This window comes from Aspergillus ambiguus, assembly GCF_047715705.1.
Source record: "Aspergillus ambiguus strain CBS 117.58 unplaced genomic scaffold BDV59scaffold_76, whole genome shotgun sequence".
Lineage (NCBI taxonomy): Eukaryota > Fungi > Ascomycota > Eurotiomycetes > Eurotiales > Aspergillaceae > Aspergillus > Aspergillus ambiguus.
In genome coordinates, this window is record NW_027395589.1 from 1 (window position 1) to 14937 (window position 14937).

Genomic DNA, 14937 nt, shown 5'->3' on the forward strand with positions numbered 1-14937 from the left:
CCCACCGGTGGTGGGATGAGGTCACATGACCACCGGAAAATCGGCGCCGGTGGTCCGAGATCCAGGGGGGGTGGTGGGCTGACCTGTAACCTGATTACATCTATGTGACAGTCAATTTAATATAGTGGTCACGTGTATTTCGGCTTTTCCTAATCTAGTCACGAAATAAACCCGATGCTCATGGCCTTCCCTTTTTGGAAATACCTCCTTGCGAACAGGACGGGTCCAATTTTTTCCTGGAATCGGCCATCTTGAGTGAAAATCCGGAACGGATGTTCAGTAATCTGTCCACTCTAGCTAACACTATTCGTGAAATTTGTGGAAGCTTGAAAAAAAGGATCCATCTTTTTAGTCCACCTTGTTTGTCCTCCACTACTACTAAAAGCCACGGCTTGTTCATCTACTGTAAAGCAATACAAAATGTGGATGGATTCCTAATAACCCATAAGTTTTGTTTGGCCCCAGCATTTAAAACAATTCTTATACTAGATCAGATGGCTACTACGGAAGACATGGATATGCGCTTCTGTATACTAAAGGTCACCCTTTCAAATCATGGGCCGCTGCTATCGTCGATGGCACCCAAAATCATTTTAAAGTAAGCTAGCGAGCTCCGCGACAGCTAATTTGTTTAGGATATTTCCTTAGTATGAAATATTTGTGGCCAAGTTGTCTTCGCTCCACGATAATTACCTCACACTCAACCAAATAGTTGTATTCTACGAGAACCAATCCAGTGGGCGACATGAGTTGCCACAACTACCGCCTTATTCTGTTTCAAACCACGCGTCTGCTGTTAAACTTTCTTTTTTTTTTTTTTTTTTTGGTGGTGGGGGGTGTGCACATTGTGGTTCATGGATAGCTACTGTAGGTGAGTTATTTTGGATGGAATACCAATCTATTGGATTTTGCCAACATGTGGACAGCCTTATACAAACATCGACATCTTTTGTATCGAATCGTATGGAGATCATCAATTTAGGAGCCCGTAGCATGCCGACACTCAACACCTCCGCCAATTTTTATCTTAACTTAAGGTTGTGGAATAAATACGGTAAAGTAAGGTAACTGTGGTTTTTCCGCACGCTTGGCCAATGGAAAATTATCTGATTAGTTCACACGTTGTCCCTTTGGAAGATTTTAAGGGCTGTCATAGCCATTTTGGCGGGTATGAAAATATAGAGTGAGATACAGAAATCACCTCGTTCTTCCAGGGTTTGGGCGGACTCTTGATATTGGTCAGCTTGCACACGGTTTTTCATTTTTACATAAGAGACCTTCTGTTGAGGACTATGTGACTTCACATAGAAGCCCAATCTTTGTACGGCTGCAAATACCCGGTGTTTCGGCTCTCCGGAGTCGGCCGCCATTCTATTTCGCCCCGCGATCTGTCCATAACTCCGCCGTCCACTGTTTTGTACCCTTCACCTCCACAATGCGTCTCTTGATTAAGTAGGATAGCCACTTCCTCGCCAGCCTCAATTACATTGCTGATTTTCCCTGGGAAAACATAGATGATTTTGTCTCGCTCAAACACAAACGAGCTTCGGAACTCTCCCTCTGTTCTTAACTTGGCCATTATCTCCCCTCTGAAGCCACAGTACTGAAAACGCTTGAGGAAGGAAGGCCAAAACCTGGATATCTCCTGTTCGACCCGCTGTTTGATCGTTCTCTCGATCTCATGGGCCTTAACGTGCGATAAGAAAGCTTGTGCGTCATCAGGTCTTTCAAAGGTAGCCAGGTTAGTGTGGCATGCATGAGTCAACACATAGCGGGCTGTGGAAGACTTGTCGGCGAAAACTGGCATGAGACATGGGAACCACCCGTCCATGACAATAAAAGATATATCTCCGTCTCCAGGTTGTAGGTCTAAATATTCAAAGGCAATACAAACTTGGTATACAACGGTCATGGCAATAGGCGGATCTTCGTGTATAATGTCCGGTAGAAGAGACGTATATGCAGTTGCATTTATAATTCGATCGAACATGTGACGCTCACCAGATCTGAGACATACTTCGATCCCGAATGATAGCGGTTTCAGATCGGTAACGTAGGCGCCAAGGTAAAGCTTAACCCCAATGTGCGTCAGGCGGGCCATGAAATAATCTCTGAGAGCTGGATTAAGAACGGCACACGGTTCATCTAGGTCGTACGCAGCTTTGAGATTTTCCAGCCCTAAGTCTGCTGATGAGACTTCCCTGCAGGGGGTATTTTCCCGGCAAACGTGATCGAAGGTAGCTCGAGAAATTTTAGGAGGTTTGTTGACCGAATCACTTTCCCCTAGCGCATAAATCGAATGTTCCAATGACATCACTAAATCCGAGTATTGGGCGCAGAACCTCTCAAACGTAGCTTGACACGACGCCCTCGTTTGAGGAGACCTAGGATAATGTGGCCCCTTGTGGATGCGGATCCCAAATTTTCCGGAGATCCCCGCGCAAATCTGTGGTTCTTTGTCAAAGAGGTTGACTTCATACCCACTTTTGGCAAGCTCCAGCGCTATGTGGCAACCGTACCAGCCAGAGCCTATGATACCGATCCTGGCCATGTTGATTAGGGTAATACTGACAAAGTTTTGGCGTTTGGTTTGAGCCGACTACCTTCTCCCCGGTATGTAACAGCCAATATATAGTTATCAGATGCATGATGTTGCCGTATTCTCATGACGTTCTCAACTACCAGGAGAGCGTCATTATCTGGGACCTTCTTGCCACTGTAGCCTCCTGCTTTTCCTTGTTGGTAGTGGTGCTGTATGCTTATAAATGGGAGATTCGTCCTCTGGCAGGAAATTCGCCTTAACGACATTTCTCGTGATATTACATCTACCAAGCTCGCTTCTATTGACAATACGTTGCTCTTATTGTCTTCTCATAATGCTATTCCTACTGCTTATTATTATATTTACTGCAGTCTGTGCAGAGTCGAGACTTAATACTAATGTCAACAGTCCAAGTACAGCATACGATTATGTGTACGTCGGTTAATGAAACACCAGTGCAGGTAGCCGCCAAAGAGGACCAAAAAAGCTAACCCCGACAGAATTGTTGGAGGAGGCACCGCAGGTTTGACACTGGCATATCGATTAGCCATAAACGGCTCGTACTTGGTTGCCGTCGTGGAAGCCGGTGGCGTTTATGAACTCGACAATGGAAACGGAAGTATTATACCCGCGTTGGCCCCTTTGCAGGGAATAGGGACAGATCCGGTTGATGAGAAGCCCCTGATCGACTGGGAATTTTATACTATCCCTCAGTCGGTGAGAATACAGCTATGGTACTCGTCATATTCGCCGCACAACTAACCGATGACCCTTCGAAAAGGGAGCGAACGGACGAAGAATGCATTATGCCCGAGGCAAAACTCTAGGAGGGTGCTCTGCACGCAATCATATGCTTTACCAGCGGCACGTAATACCTGCACCATGATATTTTTGCTTCGCTGACAGAATGCTCTATTTCAGATCAAACATTGGAGCCTACCAAAAATGGGCAGATGAAATCGGAGACGAGACGTTCACTTTCCAGAATCTGCTCCCCTATTTCCGAAGAAGTTGTCATATCACCTCTCCAAATAACACAGGCAACAGATACCCTGCAAACGGTACGGTCCAGGTAGACCTACAAGCTTACAACACGGAAAGTCCTGGACCACTGGACATTTCATGGCCTAACTGGGCCTTTCCATTGGGTAGCTGGGCAAAAAAAGGAATGGAATCGCTAGGTATCTATCAGTCTACGACCGGATTCGATACTGGAATTTTGAAGGGATCTGGGTGGCCTGCCGGTACTATCAGTCCTGATAACGGCCATCGCTCATCTTCAGCTTCCGCATTTCTCGGTCAAGCAATTGATACAGGCAGGCTCCGAGTTTATACGCATACCCAGGCTACTCGTATTTTGTTCAATGGGTCTTCTGCGTGTGCCGTTACAGTAAAGAAGAACAACACACAGTTTACTCTAACTGCTATGCGTGAGATAGCCCTCAGCGCTGGTGCTCTGCAATCGCCGCATCTCTTAATGGTGTCGGGTGTGGGGCCTCGGGAAATGCTAGACAGCAACGGGATACAAATTGTGCGTGATCTACCAGGGGTCGGTAGGAATCTTCAAGATCAACCTTTCTTTGGGGTATCCTACCGTGTCAGGGTAGACACACTTTCGCGTCTTAACGATCCTATTTTTGCCAAAAGAGCTTCTGAGGAGTATCTGTCAAACGTTACAGGACCTCTAACCAGTGGGCCAGCCTATATCGGCTGGGATCGGTTGTCTAGGTCGTCGTTATCATCCGGACTCCAGTTTGAGCTGCAGAAGCTACCGCAAGACTGGCCGGACCTCGAATATGTTGTGGAGAATGGCTTTGACGGCGATAATAAGGACTACGCCGTATCAGATCCACAGGACGGTTACCAATACGGCACGATCTCCGCCTCCCTAATGTCGTCATTCTCAAGAGGCAATATTTCTCTTGACAGTTCGAACCAGACGAACCTGCCATTACTTCATACAGGTATTCTGGAACACCCATGGGATATGGAGATGGCTGTCGCAGCTTTTAAACGCCTCCGTAAACTGTGGGGAGCTATGTCAGGGGTGACGATTGGGGATGAGTTCTTCCCAGGAAAGCAGGTCGCGAGCAATGATGATATTGAAGAATATATTCGTAAGACAGCAAGCTTGCTTTGGCATGCTGTTGGAACATGCTCCATGGGGCGCCCAAACAATACAATGTCGGTTGTGGACACCAACGGGCGCGTTTTCGGGTTAAACAATCTCCGGATAGTTGATGCAAGTATATTTCCATTTCTGCCTCCTGGGCACCCGATGTCCAATGTGTACATGATAGCTGAGAAGATCGCCGACCAGATGCTTTCTGGTTAATTATGGTGTATATCTAGCACTGTTCGATAATACGCATGGTTACCGGGTTGATTTATGGCTTCATAAGCTTACGAGAGCCTGCATTAGTATACCTTTTTTTAACCGATATTTCGTATGCCAATAAGCTTTGTACGTGCTGCACTATCAGAGTGGGGCACTTCAAATTGAGCCTAATAAGTAGATAAACGTTATACCTCGCTTTTAGAATTTCTTGTACACTATTCCCGGTACAGTGTCTTGGTCCCTTTCGCAGTGGCACTGAGAAAACGTGCGCAGGTGTATAGTGCGTCGCATTCTTGTGAACTATTATGTCGAAGTAATTATAAATTGCTGAGGGTATAATGCGGCAGCTGATGGCGGCATGCACGTTTGAATGCATTTTCCGGCCTATTTGACGGCACTCCTCATGTTGAAAAGACTGTATATCATGACGTCAACCTAGGTGTTCTCTTACCTGGGTTAATTCCCTGTGAAGACCGTTTTTCTATATTGGCTTTAGCTCGTGCCTTTGGCTAGCCCTCTCTGGCCGACACTCTTCTAAACCCCGAATAGTCGCTGCTACTGCTATCACATCTATCAGTGTACCATTATTGACGTAAGAGGTCCCTTCGAAAGGTAGTGAAGAGCTTTAGAGTATTACCTTCTGGCCAGAAGCTTCTATTCGCCGCCACGTGTCAGGGTTATGCGGTATCACCTCCAGGCGCGTTGGGAGCTTTTCCTAGAAAAGCCAACGCGGGCGCCGTTAAACTGTACAATGTACGCGTAGTTCTCCCTTTACATGGCCTTCTGACTAATGTCATAACAATAGATTATTACTCACTCTCATCAATATTATCAGAGTTCCTCAGTTTTAGGGTATTGCTTTGACCATTTTGGGTTATGCCACGTTCATATGAGCGTCGAGAAAAAACGGTCGTTGGCAGGGCATCGAGTAATATTGTAGGATCAGCCAAGAAACAGGCTGCCGGTTATAGCGAAGATATTCTACCAAGCCGAATTATTCATGAGTCTGAAGGGCCTGGCTCAACTTCAGGGAAAGTATATTTTCTTTCAAACTACCTAAGTACACGTTCGTGAATAAAGCAAATGTGAATTGTGCTTTCATTAGAAAAGGTGCATGGAGAAAACAAAGTAGAGGCGTGCGGTAGTTAACTAACTACCGAAATTGTTTACCTAAGAGGTTAAATCTAATTAGTTAATCAAGAGCCGGCATTGGCGTTGGCCGCAGCCAAGGTCTCAATTGGATTCTGTTCGAAGAACTGCCTGAACGTCGTGTGGGGAATATTTTGGTATTTTGCAGCTTCCTCGTGTATATTGAGGTGCGTTTGGCCATTAAGGCAATAGAATTGGAAAAATCTTAATAAATGTATTAGCCCAGTGTGGTAGTAATAAAGTAGTAAACTTACAATGGAAGATATCTGAAATAATCCTGAGGATTCTCATCTTTCCGCTGGTGCATGTGTTTATATAAGTCATCCAGAGAGCCCAATTGATTCAATTTTAACGTTCCACCGTAGACTTCCTCGAAGATCTCAGCAATTTGCATAGTACTTTTGCAGTCTCCTATGACTGGTCCAGTGTTAATATAGAATATATCGGTAGCCAGGCACGTCACTCACAACGTTGGAACCCGGTAGCACTTTCATCCAAGGCCACAGCAACTACAAATTCTGCAGCATTGTCATAGGTAGTTGACTCCCATTGTTCCTCACCAGTGCCCCAGTAACGGAAGGACTTGGAGTCATAGTCGAAAAATCCAAAAAAAGGACTAAAGAGCGTATCCATGAATGCACCAATTAATACATGAACACCCGCGACTTTTGTCTTAGTTTGAAGATGGTCATGCACCAGCTTCATTGGATCCTTTATGGGCAATTCTCCATACTCCAACTTGGTATAGTCAAGAGTGTAGTCACTGGCAATATACCGGGGCACACCCTCTTTCTCGCAAGCGTTAATCAATTTCTTTTGTCCTTCTATCATGAGATGATTGTCTCCAAGATAGCAACAGATGACAACGTCGCAACCTTTGGCAAATGATCTTAAAACAGCTTCATCTCCAGAGTCTCCTTTGATAATCTGGACACGAGGGGATGAGAGTATTTTTGGTGAGATCTTGCTAGGATCACGACAATAGCCATGAATATTAGCTGAAGACGTCTTGAGTAGATGCCTAAGGATGCATGAGGCGAATTTTCCCGTAATTCCGGCGATACCGACAGTTTCCACGGCCATGACCAAAGAACACTGAAAATTTTCGAACAAAGATACAATTGTTGAAGTACTACGTGAGCTGACAATCCCTAATTTATAACTACATTACTGACTACTGGAGTGCACAACAAGACCAGGTTACTATGGCTTTCTCCGAGTGGAAGCGTCATATGACGAACTCAGTAAAGGAACATTTATAAGCGGTTGCTAATCAATGTGGTCTAGGCGGCTCAAGTTGTATCATCTGCTGCAACGTGCAAATCGTTGATCCTTGGAAACGTGGTGGTATACTTGGAAATTCTCCACATTCCGTGGCCCTTCAAGTTACAAAATCATTTGTCATTTCAAGTGAGACCCGAAGTCAATACCCTTAGAGTAGCAAGCATGTGGGGACAATCGGTACTCGGTAGTCCGATAACTCCGCGTCAAAGTCAAGACCCAGAAAATGCGCGCACTCCTCAGATTATGGATTTTACAGATGCCCTGAAACAAGGCGCCCTCTTAATAGTGACTGAAGATTATGAATCACTAAACACCTTATGCTGAGTGAATGGCGTCACTACCCTGACTCCAATCCTGCTTATCAATCCACTTTAACGCCTTCAACTTAAACCTCCATCTCCAAGACTTCAATATTGTCTATAAAGTTGCTGTCGAACTGAATATGACAAGCACATACTCAACTACCACTTTATCCTTTGAAGCATTCACTTCGTCAACAGCTCCATAATATGTCTCACTTCGCTGCCATCATTCCAGCGGCCAAAGCTCCCATTGTGGTGCAGAAAGTTGAGACTCCTACGGTTGGCCCTCATGAACTTTTGATTAAGAACGAGCTTGTTGGACTGCTTCCTATTGATGCCAAACTGGCCAAAGCAGCCATACTCCCCCTCCAATACCCGGCCATTCTAGACACATCGTTTGGGGGTACGGTTGTGGCTGTTGGCGACAAAGTCACTGGCTTCAACGTTGGCGACAAGGTTGCAGCAGCAAAAACTGCTGGGGCTGTCGGAAATAAGTTCAGCGCTTTCCAACAGTATGTCGTAACACGAGATATAACAACAAGCAATATCCCAAAACGTATCGATCTGAACATCCCTGTCAGTCTGATAGGTAATCTGAGCACAGTCGTCGGCTTATTCACCTTAAGTGCAGGACTGGGGAGGCCAGATTTGGAGGGCCAGGGGTCTGCCAAAGATTATAAGGTCTTGGTCTACGGGGGTACATCAAGTGTTGGCAGTCTATCGGTGCAATATGTCACCCATGCCGGGTACAAAGTTGTTACTACCACCTCCCCGAAGCACGAATCGTTTGTTTCAAAGCTGGGTGCCTTAAGAGTCATCGATCATACACAGAATCAAGAGGCACTTGTGAATCAGTTAGTGGAAGAGGGCCCCTATGATCTGGTCGTTGATGCAATTTCAATTCCAAGCACGCTTAGAATCGCCGGGGCAGTACTCAGCGCACAGGGTGGCGGAGATGTGTATGCCCTGCTACCTCCCTTTGGCCCAGACACCTTGCCCCAGGACGTGAGGCACAAATTCGGCTCATGATCTATTCCGCTGGGCGAGGAAGAGAACGCAGAGCTACTCAAATGGACATTTAGTTCCTACCTTCCATGGGCAGTCACAAACGACAAGCTTCATCCGCTCCCTACTCAAAAAGCTAGCGGCGGTTTATATGGTCTGAATGACGCTCTTACTGGGCTGAATATGGGTGTTAGTGGCGTGAAGCTGGTTGTACATCCCTGGGAATTGGAAGAAACTGAGAAGGAAAATAACAGCATATGGCTCCTTCCTTGGATGATCTGGAAGACATACGTTTTGTCTATCTATTATGTTTTTGTACTTTTTATACCAGCCTTGACATTGCTCAACCCCTCGTTCAGTGCTCGATTATGCAGGTACAACGTCTTCACGTTTCCTTGCATCATGCTTTGTACGTCCTTTCTCTAAGTCCAGTATTGATAAGGCTCATTGGCCTCTATCTTCAGGATCACTTAAAAAGCGAAGATAGTGAACTAAAATTTGACTCACTGTTTTCAAACAATCGGCTTCCATTTCGATCTTTAATACTATAGGGCACGGGAGGTGAAACATTGAAGCGTCTAGACTTAGATCCAGTCTCGTGACTTTCGGAGTCAGAAGTTTGCGTTCCCTTTTTACCCTGCCATCTCCATTTAAACGGACTATTGTATTACATCGACCTGCAAATTGCATGTCAAAAGATCAAGGAAAGAAGGGAAATGAATGGTGTCACTTAGCACCTTCTAATAAATATTGTGTACTTTTACGATAACTTCCAGAAGACTACAAAACGGTTGATAAGGCCTTAGGATCAAGAATTATCCTTTACAACGGGCCTATTACAAAGGTGAACATGTATGTCTCGAAGGAGAACAATCTCATATCGGACAGGTAGGCCACTAATTATTGGTATCGAGGGCATATAGGCAAGGGTGATAATAAACCAGACTCTGGGCAGTTACTGCGACATTATTGACTTCGCAAGGTGTCGTCGAGCTAATTAACAGGCATAAATGGTATGATATACAATTGAGAGAAAACTTTATAAAGAGTCAATGGTCTTGTTTGTTGCAAAAGCTACCTTTAAGCTAATTTCTAAATGTACCGACAACATGCGAAATTCTACTTCCAGATGTTATGGGTTCTATAGGCCTTGTACGAACCAGTAGCTGGAGCTCGATAGGATCTCGATTCTGTCACTGCACACCGCCTTCTCACCCCGTTTGTTGACATCTGACCGTTACTCGACTTCCTGTTCTTCAGCGATTCCTTCTTGTTTGTAGGACACGCTTAGATAGGAAGATCCACCTCTATTCGTCCCCTAACACCAGATGCTCTGTAATCTTGGCGGAGGTACTCCAGAACGTAGTAAGGGTTATATTTGGGTGATGCGTGTAAAAGCAACTCGTCCTGGCAAATCTCACCGGAGGATTACGCATGTCTTCCATAATGCGACTACCCTAGACGAGCCATGGATCCAAGTAAACTTACACCAAGTGGAGCTTAGAACTTGCTTGATCTTTGGGCCCCGGATGGTTTGCGGCTGTACCTCCTGCAAGCACAGTATGCCTAACCGTGATTTGGTAGTGGGGATCGAACGGAGCCGGCCACAACTCTATGCGTATTAAGTGGTCGGCCCAATGGCCAGTCTTATGCATAGGATAACGATAATCATTCCAGCTGCATTGCGAACGCCACCTCCGTCTAGTCATTTCTATATCTCTGTAGTGATGTGCAAGCGATACTACCGCACTGACTCGATCCTGTTCCGAGAGATGACTTACCATAGACTTGCCGGTGCCTCAGGATACATCTACACCCATATTAGTGGTCTAGGCAGGCCAGCAGGCAGACACCCTCTCAATGTTCTAAGTTATTTGCTCATCCGACAAATCGCTTCTAACAATGCTCAGACAGCAAGTGATGTCGTACGGATAGGCTGTGGTTGTTTGTTGCCCCTGCGCTTCTTGCGTTTTTGTAATCGAATATTTCCTGTTCTAAAATATATAATGCATGCGTGGGTCTTTTCTAAGAAGTTGCCTTCGCACAGATAACACGGACAGCACTCAATAGTCGTGCCCATTTTGATCCTGCGTTGACTTCTGCTTTACTCCATGGCTACTCCATCCTATTTTTCCTATCTGATTGTACTGTGCGAAGGTCCGATTGTTGACGGCTACTTAGCCCAGGAGGCTGGCAGGAGATGGACGTTTTGGCTGGAGGTGTTTGTCGTGAGTAGAAGAGTCTCTATAGAATCATCTATCCGTTTCACGGCTGATGGATGATTCGATACAGACTGGGTTGGCAAGCGTTGCAGCGCTCATAATCTTGAAAGAGACGCATGGGCCCGCTCCGGCACTCTATGAACGATTAGGGTATGGTTGGCTAAAAAGCCTGTTAGGATTGATTCTCCTTGCATCTGGTCCTGCTAAAGTATTATTCCACCGATTTGGGGCCAGAGTGAGACTCAACTCGAGGGTCCATATGTGTTAAGTAAAAATAGTAGGGATATTTATCCACTAGTGACCGACGTGACTTGCTCAATGCAACCGGCCAAGCAGAGAATTCAGACAAACCAGGCAGAGCTGATACCACTGACCTACTTCTATTACCAGAGAAAAGGCGGGGAAATGCAGAATTTGGGCAATATAAGTCGGCTCTGTTCAAATTCAGCTACTGCAGGCATGGCATCAAACAGTGCACCGACAACCGCAACCACAATCAGATAGCTGTACATAGAAACTCTAATACGCCCCCCTAAATCATGAAACAGGTGCAGGGGTGGGTACCCAATGTACCTAAAGAATATCCTTGGGATTTAGCTCTGAAGGAATAAAAGCTTTCAGGGTTTCTGTGGCCAGTGATATCCACGGAGTCGTTGGGCCAACACTACGGACTCACACTAAATGCCGAAACTAGCGCCGATATACCACACTCGATGAATGATATCAGTCCAGGGATAAATCCGCCCTCTCACAAGTGAATTTCTTCGTTGCGCCGTCTCAGGTCGATTTTGATGTTTGGCCTCTGCAAGAGCTTAAGCGCACGCAGGTCGATTCGACCATCTTCCGGTAATATCACATCGAAATCGTATGTCAGCAAAATGTGGCAGAGGGCAATTTTGCTGAGGGCAGCCGCGTAGTGCCTTCCAGACATGCCCGTTTGCTGTGTCCGAAGCCCAGATGGTTCGCACTCGTGGTGGTCAGTCAACAATGACTTGACATTGGATTCTTCTCCATCTTGCGTAAGTTGGCGAATCTGTAGCCGTTGTATTGATTTTTATTTGACCAGACTGAGGAGTCCATCATATGACACGCCGAGGCCATTAACGCGGGTTCCCTTGGGTATGATCAATCCATCCGACAAAACCACTTTCTCTTTTGCCATTCACAACATGTTGACTGTAACACGACAACGAACCAATGGAATTAGCTCGTGCACATCATGAGCCGTCTTAGGGTAGCTTACCGTACCAGGGGGTCTGAGTCGGTGAGTTTTCCTGAGTGGACTGTGCATAATATAGAGCTTATGTGTGGAGGATCTGTTCAGCCTCTCCTTCCCAACAACTTCAATGATCTTCTTTTGAAGATCATCCACTATGTTGCGCCTAGTTATGCTGCCAAAGGGATGGTTGCAAAGTACTTTCAGGGATAACCGAAGGGCGGGGTGGGGCTGCTGACCTCAAGGACGGCTAGCGAGCGGTCAAGATACTCCGTGGAGGAAGGCGTACCTGGCAAGCATGAACCAGTTATGTAAATCACAGGAGACCGCGCCAGGCTCTCCTTTACAACGCATCCTAATGCGATAGGCCTTTTCTGTTGACTGGCTCATGGAAGAAGCTAGGCGCTGTGGGAGTTCCCTTTGAGACCTGTCACATTGGCCCGACTCGACCTCTCTGCCCCCCTGCAGGGGTAAGAATCCAGGCCCGAAGGGATGACGTACACAAAAAAAAAGATCCTGTCTTTAATGAGGGTACAGGACGGAGAAGCCATTATCCCTAGATACATGTGTCATTCTCCTTCAACCCCGTCGGTACATAGAAATATCGAATTCCACATTACAAATACTCCATCTGACCCAATAAAAAGGAGGGGAGAGAGAGAATATAAACAGAGACATGCCATGGCCCACAAGAGGTTTGTTCGGCCGCCAGTAAAAGTGGCATGTTTAACTTGGTATGTCTATACCTTAGCCACACGGTCCTGTGCCTTATTACAACAGAGGCGAACCAAATTTGTCCTGAACTCTGCTGACCTCGCGAACAGTCGAATTTCGAGGACGCGCTGTGATGGGCACAATCCATGTACAAGAGCAAGTGTCTTCTGTCTCTGATCGGGGCCTCTTGTGTCTTTCTGATGCTCCATACTCGTATCTGGAGCCTCCAAAGATTATATGGGGTAGGGAACAGATGAGAAATATTGCGCTGACATTGATCAAAATGGAAAAGTGCCAGGAAAGAAAGAAACCGTGCTCCTACTTACCCAGTAAACGCGGAAGTCCGAGAAAGAAGGTGAACACTCAGTCTAATCCTGAAAGTGCCGAGAGTTCGGCCTCATTAGTGTTGGATGTCGAAGGTCAGTCATAATTTTGATCCTGTCCCTGCCTGTTTCCATCGAGCTGCGGCCTGACAATGAAGGGAAAGTTTGGGACGTGCCTAGCAAATGATTACACGCGCAGTTCTTCGTTTACAAACCCAGACAGGTCGTCCAGTAACGGACTTATAATAGATCGCGACCGGTTTCATATTAAGACCCCGATAGAACTCGAATGTATTCTTGCGTTGCTGGTTCTTTCAGTGTACGAGTTTGTACAAGGGCATGATCCCCTCAGGATTGAGATATCGTGTCGAACAAACGTTGGCTATAGCACTGGACACATCGCTACACTCTTTGGTAGACAGCGAAGATCAGTTTGCAGAAGCTAGAAGAAGAGCTTGGTGGATGACGTTTGTCTTTCGCTGACACTATTACTAAACCAAAAGCTGGCCTTTTCTCTTCGGGAAGCATTATTGTGTTCTCCAAGGATCGATAATTATCAAGACGGTGAATTGCCCCTCAACTGCTGGTTTTAGCAAATCACTAATACAAACACTTCCGAAGCCCCCCTCAATCTCTGTGAATGATCGCCAATTCACAACACCTTATCCCCGATTTCTATCAGCGCCTGATCTGAGTGCCCTGGTGAAATTCTTGCAAGGCCGGCCAAGTATCCATGCAAATTGTGATCGCCCGCCTCGACAAGTATGGCCAGCACATTTTTCATACAAGAACAGATTTGATCAACGCACATTGGATGACTCTTAGCGGCAGTATAGCTGTATCCCGATAAATCTAAAGTCGCCTAAGGTGCCATCCCTGAGCAACATCCTTTCATGCATGGACGTCTGTGGTCAGACTACATCTACTCTTGGCGCTCGCCATATAATAGAGAGCGATTATAGACATTAAGGATTAATCTTGAACGCGCAGAGCCTTATCTAGTGTATACTTACATGCGCGAGAGCTGGGCTTTGACATAAGTGATGGATCTGAGGAATGCCAGGTCCTGAATAGTCTAAATACAAGAGGAAGGTGTTAGGAGCTAGGCAAGCATCTTTCAGCGGAATCACTACTCAGGAGCACACACCCGCAAATAAATTATACATTATTTGTAGATACAAGCCAAAAATGGCCAAAAAAGGTGGATCCTCTGTGGATATGATCATCCAGTGGCTCATTGTTTTGAAGTGAGAAGCGGAATCTACTTCTAGAACGGAAAGATGAACCGGAGCTGCATATGGGTCTTAAAACTGTTACCTAGCGACTTTTTCGAGTATCGCAGAATAGACACACTTAGGTATTGCCAGTAACTTCAAATTGTTTGTCACTGATTGTCCAAAGTGTCGAGAAATAACATAGCAGGAGGGAACGGACATTCAGTACTGTCGACACTGCAGTATGGAACTTGCCAAAGAAGGTCCACTCTTACCTATTGGAGCACATGTGATTTGTATGATTCCGCTGTACAGTACGGCCGGGGTCAGCAATGTGTATAGAATGAACGATTTAGTGAAAAACTGTAGTGTTTTCCCAACCACGCCTGTCTTGTAACAACTGGACCATGTATATGCTTAACTATTCACTTCCTGACGTGGAGGAAGCTGCAGTAGGGTCGAGATCGCATGCTGTGCACCTTCGAGAAACGAAAAATATGTCAGCATTCACGAGAATTGCGATTTGCAGTGTGTTATGCCATACTCAGTAGAAGACTAATGACATCTGAATACCAACTCTGGGTTGCTCAGTGTGATTCCATCGGAGCACTACCGGATTGACCTGCGA

The 14937-nt window shown here is 45.9% G+C and overlaps 6 protein-coding genes across 6 annotated transcripts; 4 read left to right on the forward strand and 2 right to left on the reverse strand.

Annotated features, from left to right (window-relative positions):
• Positions 1-1300: 1300 nt before the first annotated feature.
• Positions 1301-2551, reverse strand: BDV59DRAFT_196939 (uncharacterized protein; the record flags this gene model as incomplete). The annotated part of the gene is made up of 4 exons (XM_073692803.1): positions 1301-1477; positions 1511-2241; positions 2278-2483; positions 2520-2551. 4 exons carry the CDS (start codon positions 2549-2551, stop codon positions 1301-1303), a joined length of 1146 nt encoding a protein of 381 aa, XP_073542609.1.
• Positions 2552-2876: 325 nt separating this feature from the next.
• Positions 2877-4877, forward strand: BDV59DRAFT_196940 (GMC family oxidoreductase; the record flags this gene model as incomplete). The annotated part of the gene is made up of 4 exons (XM_073692804.1): positions 2877-2974; positions 3043-3259; positions 3324-3406; positions 3464-4877. The coding sequence occupies 4 exons, from the start codon at positions 2877-2879 to the stop codon at positions 4875-4877; spliced, it is 1812 nt and encodes a 603-aa protein (XP_073542610.1).
• Positions 4878-6076: 1199 nt separating this feature from the next.
• BDV59DRAFT_211795 (NmrA-like family protein) lies at positions 6077-7112 on the reverse strand (the record flags this gene model as incomplete). Its single annotated transcript, XM_073695877.1, has 3 exons — positions 6077-6233; positions 6284-6446; positions 6497-7112. The coding sequence occupies 3 exons, from the start codon at positions 7110-7112 to the stop codon at positions 6077-6079; spliced, it is 936 nt and encodes a 311-aa protein (XP_073542611.1).
• Positions 7113-7822: 710 nt separating this feature from the next.
• On the forward strand, positions 7823-8644 carry BDV59DRAFT_206593 (chaperonin 10-like protein; the record flags this gene model as incomplete). Its single annotated transcript, XM_073694821.1, has 1 exon — positions 7823-8644. One exon carries the CDS (start codon positions 7823-7825, stop codon positions 8642-8644), a length of 822 nt encoding a protein of 273 aa, XP_073542612.1.
• A 2063-nt stretch (positions 8645-10707) lies between these two features.
• On the forward strand, positions 10708-10969 carry BDV59DRAFT_189767 (uncharacterized protein). Its single transcript, XM_073691663.1, has one exon. It carries the CDS (start codon positions 10732-10734, stop codon positions 10900-10902), a length of 171 nt encoding a protein of 56 aa, XP_073542613.1. The 5' UTR covers positions 10708-10731; the 3' UTR covers positions 10903-10969.
• A 1654-nt stretch (positions 10970-12623) lies between these two features.
• BDV59DRAFT_189773 (uncharacterized protein) lies at positions 12624-14218 on the forward strand. The gene is made up of 4 exons (XM_073691664.1): positions 12624-12792; positions 12883-13191; positions 13315-13659; positions 13717-14218. The coding sequence occupies exons 2-3, from the start codon at positions 12906-12908 to the stop codon at positions 13539-13541; spliced, it is 513 nt and encodes a 170-aa protein (XP_073542614.1). The 5' UTR covers positions 12624-12792; positions 12883-12905; the 3' UTR covers positions 13542-13659; positions 13717-14218.
• The last annotated feature ends 719 nt before the right edge of the window (positions 14219-14937 follow it).

What these genes read in the sequence shown, in the direction of transcription:
- BDV59DRAFT_189767 (XM_073691663.1), top strand. Translation starts at nt 10,732, where the DNA reads ATGGCTACTCCATCCTATTTTTCCTATCTGATTGTACTGTGCGAAGGT.
- BDV59DRAFT_189773 (XM_073691664.1), top strand. Translation starts at nt 12,906, where the DNA reads ATGGGCACAATCCATGTACAAGAGCAAGTGTCTTCTGTCTCTGATCGG. An exon ending in ATTAGTGTTGGATGTCGAAG is followed by an intron (nt 13,192 to 13,314) that starts GTCAGTCATAAT and finishes TTACAAACCCAG; the next exon opens with ACAGGTCGTCCAGTAACGGA.